At 33.0% G+C, this 15,292-nt stretch overlaps 4 protein-coding genes across 4 annotated transcripts; 1 reads left to right on the forward strand and 3 right to left on the reverse strand.

Annotated features, from left to right (window-relative positions):
- Nucleotides 1–182: 182 nt before the first annotated feature.
- LOC135133112 (protein BUD31 homolog) lies at nt 183–1,022 on the reverse strand. The gene is made up of 4 exons (XM_064061378.1): nt 942–1,022; nt 635–739; nt 289–578; nt 183–233 (listed from the first exon to the last, which is right to left on the reverse strand). Exons 2-4 carry the CDS (start codon nt 726–728, stop codon nt 183–185), a joined length of 435 nt encoding a protein of 144 aa, XP_063917448.1. The 5' UTR covers nt 729–739; nt 942–1,022.
- Nucleotides 1,023–10,869: 9,847 nt separating this feature from the next.
- On the forward strand, nt 10,870–11,900 carry LOC135131870 (survival of motor neuron-related-splicing factor 30). The gene has a single exon (XM_064059719.1). The coding sequence runs from the start codon at nt 11,038–11,040 to the stop codon at nt 11,776–11,778; it is 741 nt and encodes a 246-aa protein (XP_063915789.1). The 5' UTR covers nt 10,870–11,037; the 3' UTR covers nt 11,779–11,900.
- On the reverse strand, nt 11,849–12,545 carry LOC135131871 (ras-related protein Rab6-like). Its single transcript, XM_064059720.1, has one exon. It carries the CDS (start codon nt 12,541–12,543, stop codon nt 11,917–11,919), a length of 627 nt encoding a protein of 208 aa, XP_063915790.1. The 5' UTR covers nt 12,544–12,545; the 3' UTR covers nt 11,849–11,916.
- Nucleotides 12,546–12,615: 70 nt separating this feature from the next.
- On the reverse strand, nt 12,616–13,808 carry LOC135131869 (NFU1 iron-sulfur cluster scaffold homolog, mitochondrial-like). The gene is made up of 4 exons (XM_064059718.1): nt 13,527–13,808; nt 13,103–13,476; nt 12,966–13,052; nt 12,616–12,912 (listed from the first exon to the last, which is right to left on the reverse strand). The coding sequence occupies exons 1-4, from the start codon at nt 13,598–13,600 to the stop codon at nt 12,680–12,682; spliced, it is 768 nt and encodes a 255-aa protein (XP_063915788.1). The 5' UTR covers nt 13,601–13,808; the 3' UTR covers nt 12,616–12,679.
- Nucleotides 13,809–15,292: the final 1,484 nt, after the last annotated feature.

The raw sequence follows: 15,292 nt of genomic DNA on the forward strand, positions 1-15,292 counted from the left end.
GCCATGAAACGTCAAAAAAACATAAAAGTGGCTGATGGTCTGATGGACTCGATTACTATACTTCCTCAGCTTACGCTCGGGAAGTAAAAATAATACAATGTCTTAATTTTTTAATATTATTTATTTCTATTTACAATTATTAATAAAACAAAAATGGAAAACAATGTTGAAAATTAGGGCAGTTATCCCGAACATCCCCTGCATCCACAGTGAACGCACTCCACTATTCGACCCTGGAAAAAAAAACTGTTAGTATAACATTTCTAACACAAATTAAATAAATCCCACCTCTTCTAATTTGTCCTTAGGCACCCTACAAATACAGGTCGTCCCAAAATTCGTATCCCTGGACTGAATACAGGATAAGCAGCATAAGTTTTCATAGCCTTTTCTCTTAAATTTTGCTATCAAATTTTTATCCGCAATCTTTTCAGTGTGGCAGTAATCATACAGCTCTCGACTGATCGTTTTCCGTCTGAAAAACAGATCGAAAACATATTTGGATTTCTGGTGGGCAATTTTAAAAATTGACCACAGTGGTTCATTTTTTCGCTTGCCTTCATGCGACTCAATTTCAGCTAAAATCGTTACAATCAGTATCAACGCATCTACGACTGATTATTTGGAGACTTACCCTCTCTCATTTTTCGTTCCAACTCATCTAGGGTTGGTTCGATGAGTTCCCATCCAGAGGGTGGCGATTTTTTGCTTCGGCGTACTTTCGGCATGCTCGATTTTTCTAAAATAGAAACAAAATTGTGAATGTTGCATGTTGGTTTTGTTGAAGGGAGAAGCGTTAAGTTAACATTAGAAACTTATAGAAACAGTGTTGCGCAATGAAAGGTAACTCAGGATGAAATGGTTTTTTGTTCCCTCAGAAATAAAAAAACCTTTTTAATCCCTTGTTACTTTAATATACTTATTGGTGTGTAGTAACTTACCAGATTAGCAAAATTTTAGGTGCTAAATTTGAACACAACAAAAAAACAACGCAAACGGGAATTACCCGACGTGAAACGTGAAAGAAATCACTAAGAATAACTTCGAACCTCAGCTCCTACCGTATTTATAGCGGTTGTAGAAGAAAAATGAGGGTGTTAAGGGATGTGCAGGTACAGTCCGTCGCAGTCATTGGTTGGCAACGTACTTAGTCTAAAATGAAGTGAATAAGGTAGTTTGAGAATAATGAAGATTAGCTTTAAAGATGTATAACTAGAAATGATCTGCTCTTCATTCTTTATAGATCAATTTTGAATTGTTAAAAAAAGCAAATTAGTACAAATCGTATGAAAAAAATCCATTGCGCTCTACGGAGATAAAATATCTTAATAATAAATTTAGTTGAAATTTGTGTTCAAACAAACTTTAGCCATTTTTTTGGTCCACTAAAATCCATAACAGGTAATTGATAGAGCCCGTCATTTTAAAGTTTTAAATTCCTCATAATGTAATAATAATTTTATGAGGGTGTCCACCCCCCTAGGTTTTCTTAATGTGTTTAAGTCAGCTATTAGCTAAAAAGCTTGAAAGGTTGATCCGAATTTTTGACCATCTGCAACCAAAGATCTAACGAAATAATAATAAGCTTTACAAATATGAAGTTAAAATATTTCCTTGCAAAGAAAATATTATTATCCATTGTGCATAGTGTATTAAAGTACTGCGAAAGATAATTGCAAACGCCGTCAATTATTTTGTGAGCGGTCTTTAGTACTTTCATTGATTAAATACATATAGATAGACCCATGCTATTGTTTGGAGCGAACAGGCCAACGGCCGGCGAACAAGAGATGGCGCACCAACAGTCGGCCGTCAAACGCCGGCGAAAAGCTTGGACACCAATCGCGCGCGTAGATAACCCAAATCACAGCAACAATACATTTAATAAAGCTACCACTCGACAGAGGGCGACGAAAACAATGTGTAAAAATCTCTTAGTAACCATTTATATAATTTGCAACGTTGCCAGATGAGCCTAGCACAACTTTGCCGTTATTTCTAGTCGATTAGATTTTATTTCGTTTAAAAGTTTCTGGTGAATAAATGGAATTATTATAATGAATAAACAATACAAACAAATTATTACTTGTTATTTTAAATACTTGTTAGTGTTGATGAAAACATAAATGGTAATTAAAGTTATTCTAAATACGGTCCGGTCCGGTAGCTCAAATTTTACAGTACGAGTGATATGTTACAGGACGAGTAGGTAGCCGAGTCTTTAATTTCGAAACGAGTACTGCGAAAAGAGTTACCGGACGTATGTTGTTATCTATTTTATTTCATACTGTCAACATACTTTTTTATTCGATTAAATTATTATTATTTTGAGAAAAAATCCAAATCGAGTCACTTTTTCTGACATCGTTAGCAACCGCTCTTTGGTAAATGTTTTAATTTGTTTATTCGTGCAAATCAGCATCATATGTTTAAACACATAGTACTTATAACACTTTACAGGACTTATTGTTTTGTATAATCCGACTCGATGGACGAATGTTTTGTGCAATCCGTCTCGAAGGACCAATGTTTGTGCAACTCGGCTCGTCCTACCAGTATTTTTTGTAATCTGGTTGATACGACAAAGTGATACCGAATTGTACTTTGATATTGCTCCAATGACTTTTGTTTTATTGCGTGCGAGATAATAGACAGCGTTCGGTTTCGATGTTTAATACAGGACGGTTACAGAAATACTAAATTTACATTTGTATTTACAATAACAGGTAAAGCAAAAGAGACCCAAAAGGGTCAGTGGCCGCTTCCGGAAATGGAAAACTTGTCCTTTTTGGCCACGGAGGTAGAAGAGTGTCTCTTCTACCTCCGTGTTTTTGGCTCAATTTTATCGGACTTGTCCGTTTTTTTGATTTTACCGGAATAGTTCGATCCAGTAAAACGTCAAACTTGACATAGTATGAAGTAAAATAAATAAATTTTATGATGTAAATACAATTAAGTGTATCGATAATTCGCTACTGAAAATTTATTGAAATATAATTTGTGTTAAAAAAAGATTTTTGTGGTTTTATGGTTTATTAAATGTAATTAAAATAAATAATATCAAGAACTTGTATTATATATCAAAAACATTCATTGTAAATAAGAAAATTATGTAAATAAACCATAAAACCATACAAAATTTTCCTGCGACCTCTATTCAAAATCCCAGTTTACCAATAGGAATTAAGGCACAAAGATGTTTCACTGAATTTAATACCGATTTTTCAAGAAAAGTATGCTTATAAGCCTATAAGCGTCTAATGGATTAAAACAACAAATAATAATCACAATTTATTTGTTTTATGTGTTCATTACAATAATCCCATTTATTTACCAGAAACTTCTAAATGAAATAATATCTGGTTGACGAGAAATATCCGCAAATTTGTGTTAGGCTCATCTGGCAACGTTTTCGGTAGGTAGGTATCAATGGAACTAAAAGATTTGGTAATTTTCTTGGAAGAGTTTGTTTCTTCAATGAAAATTTATGGTTTTTAATTCTTCGGCCGCTTGAAAGTCTCGCCATGTGAAAATAGATTATTTGATAACCTGTTTCGTAATAATTGTAAATACGAACAAAAGCATATTTGCATATTCTAAACAACTGGCCATATCGATTCCAAACTTGTACAGATATGTTTTTTATTGTTTCTGTTTTCAATGAAATAAATTTTATTTGCAAAATACTTAATGTCTAACGACATATCACGCATACATACTACCCCATTTACTATATTTTCAATCTGTGCATTTTTCGCTTCATTCGTAGGAGCCAAGTAAGAAGTATCAGTGAGACCGGCGGTCTTTCAAAAGCTCGTAAATGAAAAGATTTAGTAAAGTTTCCTAGAACAGTCTGTCTCTTCATAAAAAAATGTAGACATTTTTACTATGAAATATTGGTACAATACGCTATATTCCACTGTTTGTTTTCTTTGAGATACGACTAGTTCTTGTTCCGAAGTGAAACACCAAAAAGTCTAAAGTCCGGAAATCAGAGTGAATTTTAAAACACATAAAACGACTTCTTTATTTATTTAAATATTATCCTGTAACGTCCTGTGACGTGGAATGGAGTTTCTTAATGTACAAAAGTATGTTAGATAATAACCGAAAAATTTTCTTGATTAAAACTAAAGGAAACACAATTATTACTTGGAATAAAAATAAAGAATATCAAGAACTTGTGCTATGTATTAAAAATATTTAATTTCAAATAAGTAAATTATTTATGATGAGTCGACATTTGCATGCGTCATGGCTGCTAGTGAAAAAAAATTTTTATTTTGCTGTTTTAAAACCATGGTTACCATTTCTGTAATTTCTCCAATGTCTTGCTGCTCTTTCCATCTAAGGAACTTTTGATACACTTTCTGATTTGCTCTTTTTTGGGAGCAAGTTTTGCCGTTGGAATCTTGCATGATTTTGCAATTTTTCGATAATTTTAGTTTGTTTAAAATAAACAAACACCGTCGCCAGAGTCACATACTACACACACACACCTGATATTGTAACCTAAATTCTACGCATATAAAACTTTTATTTGGTCGCTGTCAATTCTGACGTTTCTCGAATGTGAACTTTGAATCACCAATTTTTTCACAATTTGGGACTTGGGGTTGTCAAAATTGAATAAAAGTTTGTATTACACTCGCGGTTAAAATGAATGTGTAACTCGTGGTCTTAAACTGGCCGCTCATTAAACATTCACTTTAACCGCTTATATAATAAATAACTATTATGATGTAAATACAATTAAGTATATCGATAATTCACTACTGAAAATTTATTGAAATATAATTTGTGTTAAAAAAAGATTTTTGTGATTTTATGGTTTATTAACATAATTTACTTATTTGAAATTAAATATTTTTAATACATAGCACAAGTTCTTGATATTCTTTATTTTTATTCCAAGTAATAATTGTGTTTCCTTTAGTTTTAATCAAGAAAATTTTTCGGTTATTATCTAACATACTTTTGTACATTAAGAAACTCCATTCCACGTCACAGGACGTTACAGGATAATATTTAAATAAATAAAGAAGTCGTTTTATGTGTTTTAAAATTCACTCTGATTTCCGGACTTTAGACTTTTTGGTGTTTCACTTCGGCACAAGAACTAGTCGTATCTCAAAGAAAACAAACAGTGGAATATAGCGTATTGTACCAATATTTCATAGTAAAAATGTCTACATTTTTTTATGAAGAGACAGACTGTTCTAGGAAACTTTACTAAATCTTTTCATTTACGAGCTTTTGAAAGACCGCCGGTCTCACTGATACTTCTTACTTGGCTCCTACGAATGAAGCGAAAAATGCACAGATTGAAAATATAGTAAATGGGGTAGTATGTATGCGTGATATGTCGTTAGACATTAAGTATTTTGCAAATAAAATTTATTTCATTGAAAACAGAAACAATAAAAAACATATCTGTACAAGTTTGGAATCGATATGGCCAGTTGTTTAGAATATGCAAATATGCTTTTGTTCGTATTTACAATTATTACGAAACAGGTTATCAAATAATCTATTTTCACATGGCGAGACTTTCAAGCGGCCGAAGAATTAAAAACCATAAATTTTCATTGAAGAAACAAACTCTTCCAAGAAAATTACCAAATCTTTTAGTTCCATTGATACCTACCTACCGAAAACGTTGCCAGATGAGCCTAACACAAATTTGCGGATATTTCTCGTCAACCAGATATTATTTCATTTAGAAGTTTCTGGTAAATAAATGGGATTATTGTAATGAACACATAAAACAAATAAATTGTGATTATTATTTGTTGTTTTAATCCATTAGACGCTTATAGGCTTATAAGCATACTTTTCTTGAAAAATTGGTATTAAATTCAGTGAAACATCTTTGTGCCTTAATTCCTATTGGTAAACTGGGATTTTGAATAGAGGTCGCAGGAAAATTTTGTATGGTTTTATGGTTTATTTACATAATTTTCTTATTTACAATGAATGTTTTTGATATATAATACAAGTTCTTGATATTATTTATTTTAATTACATTTAATAAACCATAAAACCACAAAAATCTTTTTTTAACACAAATTATATTTCAATAAATTTTCAGTAGCGAATTATCGATACACTTAATTGTATTTACATCATAAAATTTATTTATTTTACTTCATACTATGTCAAGTTTGACGTTTTACTGGATCGAACTATTCCGGTAAAATCAAAAAAACGGACAAGTCCGATAAAATTGAGCCAAAAACACGGAGGTAGAAGAGACACTCTTCTACCTCCGTGGCCAAAAAGGACAAGTTTTCCATTTCCGGAAGCGGCCACTGACCCTTTTGGGTCTCTTTTGCTTTACCTGTTATTGTAAATACAAATGTAAATTTAGTACTTCTGTAACCGTCCTGTATTAAACATCGAAACCGAACGCTGTCTATTATCTCGCACGCAAGAAAACAAAGGTCCTTGGAGCAATATCAAAGTGCAATTCGGTATCACATTGTCGTATCAACCAGATTACAAAAAATACTGGTAGGACGAGCCGAGTTGCACAAACATTGGTCCTTCGAGACGGATTGCACAAAACATTCGTCCATCGAGTCGGATTATACAAAACAATAAGTCCTGTAAAGTGTTATAAGTACTATGTGTTTAAACATATGATGCTGATTTGCACGAATAAACAAATTAAAACATTTACCAAAGAGCGGTTGCTAACGATGTCAGAAAAAGTGACTCGATTTGGATTTTTTCTCAAAATAATAATAATTTTATCGAATAAAAAAGTATGTTGACAGTATGAAATAAAATAGATAACAACATACGTCCGGTAACTCTTTTCGCAGTACTCGTTTCGAAATTAAAGACTCGGCTACCTACTCGTCCTGTAACATATCACTCGTACTGTAAAATTTGAGCTACCGGACCGGACCGTATTTAGAATAACTTTAATTACCATTTATGTTTTCATCAACACTAACAAGTATTTAAAATAACAAGTAATAATTTGTTTGTATTGTTTATTCATTATAATAATTCCATTTATTCACCAGAAACTTTTAAACGAAATAAAATCTAATCGACTAGAAATAACGGCAAAGTTGTGCTAGGCTCATCTGGCAACGTTGCAAATTATATAAATGGTTACTAAGAGATTTTTACACATTGTTTTCGTCGCCCTCTGTCGAGTGGTAGCTTTATTAAATGTATTGTTGCTGTGATTTGGGTTATCTACGCGCGCGATTGGTGTCCAAGCTTTTCGCCGGCGTTTGACGGCCGACTGTTGGTGCGCCATCTCTTGTTCGCCGGCCGTTGGCCTGTTCGCTCCAAACAATAGCATGGGTCTATCTATATGTATTTAATCAATGGTACTTTGGACCGCAACCTGCAATAAAACCATTACGAACCCTTCCCAACGGAGGTACGACTTCAGCCAGAGCCGGACTTCAAATTTTGGAGCGTTCATATATAAATCATGGTAGAGTTAATTTTTATTGGGATTTTTCTAGGAAATATGTATTTGCAAAGATTTAAAAAGTTTTAAGAACCACACTTTCATGTATCCTTAGGTAAATTTTAAGATTAAATTCCTTGAAAGCGGTCCGGTTAACAATCTGCCTGTTCACGTATTGAAACAAATACGGTCCTGGAAAGTTAAGGGTGACGAGTAATCTTGATTGACAGTTTTATGCTGGGTGCACATTCGGAAGTGGTTGGAAATTTTACAGCTGCAATTCCCATAACTGGAGTCATTTGCAAATATCTTGCGTCGTATAATAATGCATCATTGGTAAAAATATGATACCGAAATTCAGCAGTAGTACAATAATTGTAATTAGGGATGTAATTTCAAATATAACATCGAATAGTTGACTAAATTATATGGGCACGCTATTAACCAACGGAATATTTATTTATAATTGTAGTCCTAGAACTAATTATACATGTGAATGATGAAACTAGTGACGAAGAATTGTAGCAATGTAAATTATCTGTTTGAACTTGAACATTTTTTTAGCTAAATTGTTGCGACGATTATTATCTGTTCAAAAATTAAAAGACCACTCAACCGACAACGGCGTCTAGCGAGATTTTTGGCGCCAAGATGTGCTGTCAAAAAAATAAGGTTAAGATGACTATGGTTTTCAAAGATATTGAATAAGTAATATATAACCTCTTCGATGGTTTTCATACAAAAACACGTTGTTTTTGTTTATTTTAATTTGACACTTTTGTCATTAAATTTCAAATTTGAGGTTTTTTTGTACTACCAACTTGCCCGTGTAAAAATAAGCCCTAGACGCGTTTTCTTTGTACCAACTTAATTCTATAGGTGGTGGTTTTTTAATTTTTGAATAAACAGTATGATTTTATGACACCAGAAAGACATTTTCACAAAATAAAACAAACGGCGTTTCCATTTTTTCGGTCGTGGTAGTACATCTGTGGATATGTTATTTCCCTTGCTTCCTCACCCCCTCTCAGCTTTATACCTTCGGCAACATAAATCTACCTGAATCCATTTTTAGGCGGAGGGTCATAAACTAGCCGAGATTTATTGCTCTTTCGTCAAAAACAGATGATAAGTAGAGAGCGGATTTTATGAAACTTGCATATCCGTTATATTTTGCATATATGTATAAGTCTTGATATTTATTATGTGGTGGATGTGTGCCAAAATAAGGCAAAACGCCGACCCATTTTGCGCTTTCATTTTAACAATTGGAGAGCAGGGCGATACATGTACGTGCTCATAACATTAAAATGTTTAAGAAAGAATTTTGTATTTTTAAAAAAACGTAGCAGTTTTTAAAATAAAAAATAAAGTGCGTAAAACAAGAGCTGATTTTCAACGAAAACTGTAACTCGGTGTGCTTTTAAAAAATATTTTCGAGGTTATAGAGAATTGTTTTCTACTTTGGGCGCAATTTTTCGTTTTCTTCTAAAATTTTACTTCTTTTAGTTTTTGTAAAAAAACTTCAATGCATTTGGGGCAAATTTTAGTAAGTTAGACAAGCCAAAATATTAGCTCAGGCGGTCAGCTGTAATTTATGGCCCACATAATAGAGCACCTTTTAAATACTTTAAGGTTATTTGACCCTATATACCTATAAGTTTTCAAATTTCTTATACTGGGTCACTCATAAAAATTAATGAAAAAGTCAATTTATTTTTTTTTATTAAATCGAGAACGGCTCATTCCGTTTTCCCGAAAATTTGGGAATACAATATTGTTATCATTAGTATTATACTGCGCATATCCAAAGTGATATACGTGTCTTTGCAAAAATGTTGATAACGTCATTACAAAATTTTGTTAAAGGAAAATTCATTTGGAACGTACGCCCAGCACGCTTCTTTACATTTACTTTAACGTTACATACATATCTTTATTTTAAATTATAAGGATCCTCATAAAAAAATTAAATTCGCATAATCAAATTTTATAATTTTTCGAAAAAGCTGGATTTGTTTTATTGTATTTCAGAAGCGAGGGAAGTTCTGTCGAAATAACCTTCGACCAATTTTTTCAATTGCTGTTTAAAAAACACGCCAGAAATTTATTAGGTTGCAATGCGAGTTCAAGACTGTGAGCTGTTATAGTGACCACCCGTAAAATAAAAAAAAAATATTAACATTCTTCCAAAATACAGGTACGAAAGTTTTTTTCATCACATTACATTTTGTTTTGTTTAATAAAAAAGAGCCTGACTTCGAAGGACAAAGAGAAGAACAAACCGATATTTCTTGTAGCAGTCTTCTAAATTCAGATCTTGAAAGTATAACAAATGAAGCTGGTTCTGCAAAGAGCATCACTTCAAGTTCCATAATTAATGGTGTTGTCACTTTTTTTAAAAAATTAATAAATGATAAAAATGTTTTTTGTTTGCAAATTTCAATTATCCGTATATAATAATGACTATTTAGCAATGATTGACGTAAATCATGGAGAAAATAAAAACTTTAAAGGCACAATAAAGCCATTCAAAAAAATGTATGCCAACTCAGGCACATTTCCCCTACCAAAATAGTAATTAAATAGTCGATTATATTTATTCAACTAGTTGGGTAATAACAGCGATTAACGATCGAGCGAAGGGAGCGAGTGGAATTAAAAATAGGCGAGATCGTTAATCGCCATTACCCCACGTGTTGATTACAATATTTTTTCGACGATCGTAATTTTCGAAAACAGCAATTTGAATCATATTTTTAACATTTCTTATGCAACCAACAATGCTTTGACATTTCTGTCGAGTTTATTTTATTGAAATTTGTTTCATAATACATTTTTGATTAAAAAAACACCCTGTTGATTCAACTTTTAAATATCGCGTTAATTTTAAAAAACTTTGAAACTGAAATAACAAACTTTATTAGATTGGTATGCAACCAACAATACACTGACATTTCTGTCGACTTTAGTTTAATCGTTGAATAATGAGACTCATTATTGATCAATTTTGAACACCAAATTTGTTCGTAATTTTCACATTAATAAACGATCGTCGGAAAATACTATTTTTCAAATTATTCTGTTTAAATTTATTTTTTATAAGTTCAGGGAATTTTTATTCTTCTGCATCGAATACCAAGAAACTCACTAGATTTTCATGGCCAACCCTACTATATAAAGATCGTGAACGGATAATACTTTGCGCTTTCTAATGATAACTCAATCAACTTTTCTTCTACAACCTGTATAAATACGGCAGAAGCTGAGCATCAAAGTTATTATTAATTTTTATGTTTCATGTCACGTTAATTTCGTTTGTGTTTTGTAACTACAAAAGTTTTGTAGTACATATAATAATAGTTGTGTTGTCGTGTTCAAATTTCGTACTTAGTATTTAGTGCTTTTATTACCCCAAAACGGCAACACTGCTCCCACTAATTATCTTACCAACGAAATTGCAAATGGCCGTGACGTACCAGAAGCTGTTGAAGTGTTGACGTGAAACAGTCGTAATTAATAACAAATAAAAACGGCTAGCTTTTGGTAAGTTTGAATTACCAGGCGTGATAAGTTTATTGTGTACGTTTGTTTAACCGAAAATGGACGAATTGCAAAATTACCGTTTGCAACTGCAACAAGTTGAAGCAGCCCTGTTGAGTGACCCTGACAACAAGGAACTTCAAAAGCTAAAAGTCGATCTCGACGAAGTCATCGAGCTCTCCCTAGACTTAAAAAACAAAGCCGAAGAAGCCGCAAATCAGCCTGAGTACACAGAGCCCGTTGGGGTAGCCGAAGAAGATGAAATCACAAAGTCCCTCCTTGCAGTCGAGCAGTTTGTCGCGAGAAACAAATCGAAAAAAATGTGGCGGATTGGCGACATTTGTCTCGCCAAGTGGAGTGACAATGGACAATATTACGAAGCCCGAATCGACGCTATCCTTCCGGATGGACAGGTAAATGTGACATTCGAAGCTTATAAAAATCGCGGGGTTACTACCTTAGCCGAACTTAAAGAATTCACAGGGGCGAAACGTGTCTTAACTGAAGCTGAAAGACTAAAGCGTATTAAGATGATGAATAACCGCGAATACTTGAAGAAAAAGAAGCTGAAGAAGCAACAGAGATTCAAAGAGTTGGAAGAAGAGAGGGAGACTGAGAAGAATAAGTGGTTGGCGTTTACTAACAAAGCCGCGAAAACTAAAAAGAGCGGGCTTAAAACTAAGAGTATTTTCGCGTCTCCGGATTCCGTTAATGGACGAGTTGGGATAGGCACGTGTGGGATAAGTGGAAAGCCAATGACTGAGTTCACCACAGCCGAAAAGTGGAGGAAAGGAGTCTAATGCCATTTACTCATCACAGATGAAGTAAAATATAATTGTTTAGTGAATGCATAAGTTCTGATTTTTGTAATTTAATTTAGATTGTAACCAATTTACTGTAAATACATGTTTTCTTATACAAAGTTCAACTTATGTTAATTAACAAGCACAGGTTTTCTCGAGGGGGTACAAATTTTTTTCTAGAGTAATTTCTTGCATGTCACCAAAATCATTTTTCGGCTCATCACTAACCACTAACGTTTCAGTAATTTTCTTGAATAATAACTTAATATTTAAACCTACTTTTGCGCTAGTTTCAACAAAATTAACGTTTAATTCTCTGGCTTTTTCTTCACCATCTTGATGTGATACTTGTCGTAATTCACTTAAATCAACTTTGTTTCCTACAAGAAATACTATAACGGCGTCTCCTCGTTCGCTTCGTACGTCATTTATCCACTTTGTTGTTTGATGAAAAGATTCTTCATTTGTGATGTCATATACAACTACAGCAACTGAAGAATCTCTAATGTATGCCGGAATTAAAGAGCGAAAGCGCTCTTGTCCAGCCGTGTCCCATAATTGTAAACGTACAGTTTTATCCGTCAAGTACATAGTTTTTGATAAGAAATCTATTCCTACAGTTGCTTGGTAAGATGTATCAAAACTATCGTACATAAACTTTGTAATAATAGAAGTTTTACCAACACTTTGCTCCCCCAAGAACACTAATTTATATTTTTGTAAAGTAGGACTGTAATCTTGGGAGATTGAAAACTTTGTCATTGTGGCTCTGACAGAAAAATTAAATGTCAAAAACTTTGTCAAAGCCTACTTTGTTGCAAATAATCCAAAATGGCAACTTAACAAATTTAATATCACTAATATAATAAATATTTACAATTTTAGACTACACTTTAAATTATTCCTTATTCTCATTCTTTAATCTAGCCTCGAATTTTCGCAAATGTTGCTCAGCAACTAGATCTACTTGATCTTGAACCTGTTCAACCCCCAGGATCTCGGGGATATAAAACTGTAACATATTCTGGACCCCATTCTTCAAAGTAACAATAGAACTTGGACAACTAGTGCATGCACCTTGTAATTTGAGTTTAACAATTCCATCATCATACCCTATGAAAACTATATCACCTTAAAATAACAAATTAGTAGTGACACTTTCACCCTTAATTAAAACCAAATACCTCCATCTTCTTGTACCGTAGGTCGTATTCGCGTATCCAACAATTCTTTAATCATTTGAACAATCTCACTATCGTCGTCATTTATTTCTGTTGGAGACATCTATTAGAAATTTTAATATCACAACTACAACACTTACGCGTGTCTGCATTGGGCGTCACATCAGAAAGCACTGGCAATCCACTAGCAAAGAAATCCATAATGGTGGCAAAAATCTCAGGTTTGATTACCTTCCATTCCACTTCATCGTCGATTTTTGTGATTGTAATAAAATCGGGCCCCAAGAAGACGCTCTTCACGCCTTCAATTCGAAAAAGCTGCTTTCCTAGGGGCGAACAAAACGCTGCTTGCCCAGTGGGAAAATCTATGGTTTGTCCGGGTTCCAAAACTTTGACGCCTGGTAAAAATTTCAAGCTGTTTGGATTTGGGGTGTCTTGAGTTTGCACGAACATCGCCAATTTCGAAGTGGTGCTGATGTTGCAAGTCAGGTCATTTCTAAACGACTGAGGTCCACTGAAAATTGTTGTCATAACCTCAAATAAATAAAATTTGTTCGTACTTACTTTTTGGGACATAATGATAACTTCGGACCCTGATGGGACAGTTTAGAAATTATATTTAGTGTATTGCGCCACATTGTTTTGCAGATTTGTGTCTATACTTTTTTAGGTTATGTCGGCATTTCACAATAATAAAACAAGAAGTGTTACGGTTTGAAACACTTGCGGTTTAAAAAAATGTCAGTGTTTTTACAATGTTAATTACTCTTTCATGGAAAAAAGACTGGAAAATTACAATAAAAATATTTTCTGACGTTTCGAATTTGACAGCAGATTTTGACAGAGTGGCGATTGACGTCAGTTAGTTACGCGCAATTTTTCAATTTTTTGTAATTATTATTTTAATGGATTTAAATTTATGCAAATAGACTAATGACATGGATGGCATTAAACTTTTATTTATATTTACTGTTTATCTGTGGGATCAGACTACGTTTCTTAGAAAAATCGACATACTTCATAATTATTCAATAAAAATGCCGCAGGACAACTATGAAACACGACAATAAAATCCGTTATTTATATTAAAACAGAGTTGCTTTATTATTTCCTGGAAAAACCGTGTTTTATCTAGAGTGCATTACAATCATTTTACATTAATTTGTACAAGAAAAAATAATGGTAACATGTCTCTGTTTTCCTCTCTCTGGTAAATAATAGGTATATGTGTAATGGACAGCGCAGCCATCAGTAATATATTGATTATGTGATATGGATAAAAGGGGATATTAGTAATATTACTGTCATATGACAAGAACAAGATAAATATGGCGAATGTCACATTAATTTCTATAGGTTTTTTTGATATCACACTTATTGGACCTATCGAAGAATAGTAAAGTCTAAATATGCTCAAAATTTAAACCTATTTACATCTAAATTACAAACTGTTAGCTAAGAAATAGGATGCATAATGAGGCGGACCACCATCCTGCTGAAATATACTTAGGGGGAGATTCTCGAAACTCGACAAGGCCTTGCAAGGATCTGCAAATTCAAAACCATAGCAACATGTATTGTTGTTGCATTGTATTTGCAGTTTCGATAGCGATTTGCAACTTATCGGAGTTTCCAGAATCTCCCCGTTAGTTTTTTATACTATTAAGATTTCTTGTGTTTTCGAATTCCAAAATTCTACATAAAGGAAACAGATTATTGTTAAATACCTAAAAAACAGTCTTTGTTCCTCTGTAAAAATGAGGTATGATGTTTTAAAAAAATATAAAATATCAGCTCTAATTCGAAAATTGGTGGAATGAATTGTATTAAGCTAATAAGTAAAATAAAAATAAGTAGATGCTAGAAAATAATTAAAAACTGATTAGATGTATTTCATTACAAGACAAGTTTTTCACTCTGTGAAAAAACGTATCCGCAGGTACTTCTGTAATGTGGTAGTTCTAACCATAATTAGTCACTTTATAGCTTAATTTATAATGGAGCATTCATTAATCTGTCTGATTTTTAAAAAACTTTATTTATTATGTAGTTGCATTAAAATTTTATTGACGTGTCGTAACTTCTGGGCGACGGGCGCAGTCATTAACATTTTTAATAATAATGAGAATGCAACAGTAATAAGAAAATCTAAAATTAGAATAAATTTGAAAAAACTTGGCATCGTATTCCACACAATACTGTGTTATAAGTCTACACATACTAAGAAAAAAAAGGCAAAATCTAGCCCCTATCTCAATTGTGATGATTTTTTTTTATTCGTCGTGAGCAAAATCCTTATTTCTCAACGAGAAATTAAAAACATATTTTTT

This window comes from Zophobas morio, unplaced genomic scaffold (genome assembly GCF_036711695.1).
Source record: "Zophobas morio isolate AGI-343-1 ecotype UQ-CSIRO unplaced genomic scaffold, CSIRO_AGI_Zmor_V1 ptg000021l, whole genome shotgun sequence".
Classification (NCBI taxonomy): Eukaryota; Metazoa; Arthropoda; class Insecta; order Coleoptera; family Tenebrionidae; genus Zophobas; species Zophobas morio.

Excerpts from the sequence above, each read along its gene's own strand:
- LOC135133112 (XM_064061378.1), bottom strand. The coding sequence starts at position 728 with ATGCCGAAAGTACGCCGAAGCAAAAAATCGCCACCCTCTGGATGGGAA. Across the intron at positions 579-634 it reads GGAACGAAAAATGAGAGAGG|CTGAAATTGAGTCGCATGAA; the intron begins GTAAGTCTCCAA and ends TAACGATTTTAG. Across the intron at positions 234-288 it reads CTAAGGACAAATTAGAAGAG|GGTCGAATAGTGGAGTGCGT; the intron begins GTGGGATTTATT and ends TTTTTTTTCCAG.
- LOC135131871 (XM_064059720.1), bottom strand. The coding sequence starts at position 12,543 with ATGACAAAGTTTTCAATCTCCCAAGATTACAGTCCTACTTTACAAAAA.
- LOC135131869 (XM_064059718.1), bottom strand. The coding sequence starts at position 13,600 with ATGTGGCGCAATACACTAAATATAATTTCTAAACTGTCCCATCAGGGT. Across the intron at positions 13,053-13,102 it reads GACGCCCAATGCAGACACGC|AAATAAATGACGACGATAGT; the intron begins GTAAGTGTTGTA and ends TGTCTCCAACAG. Across the intron at positions 12,913-12,965 it reads TACGGTACAAGAAGATGGAG|GTGATATAGTTTTCATAGGG; the intron begins GTATTTGGTTTT and ends TGTTATTTTAAG.
- LOC135131870 (XM_064059719.1), top strand. The coding sequence starts at position 11,038 with ATGGACGAATTGCAAAATTACCGTTTGCAACTGCAACAAGTTGAAGCA.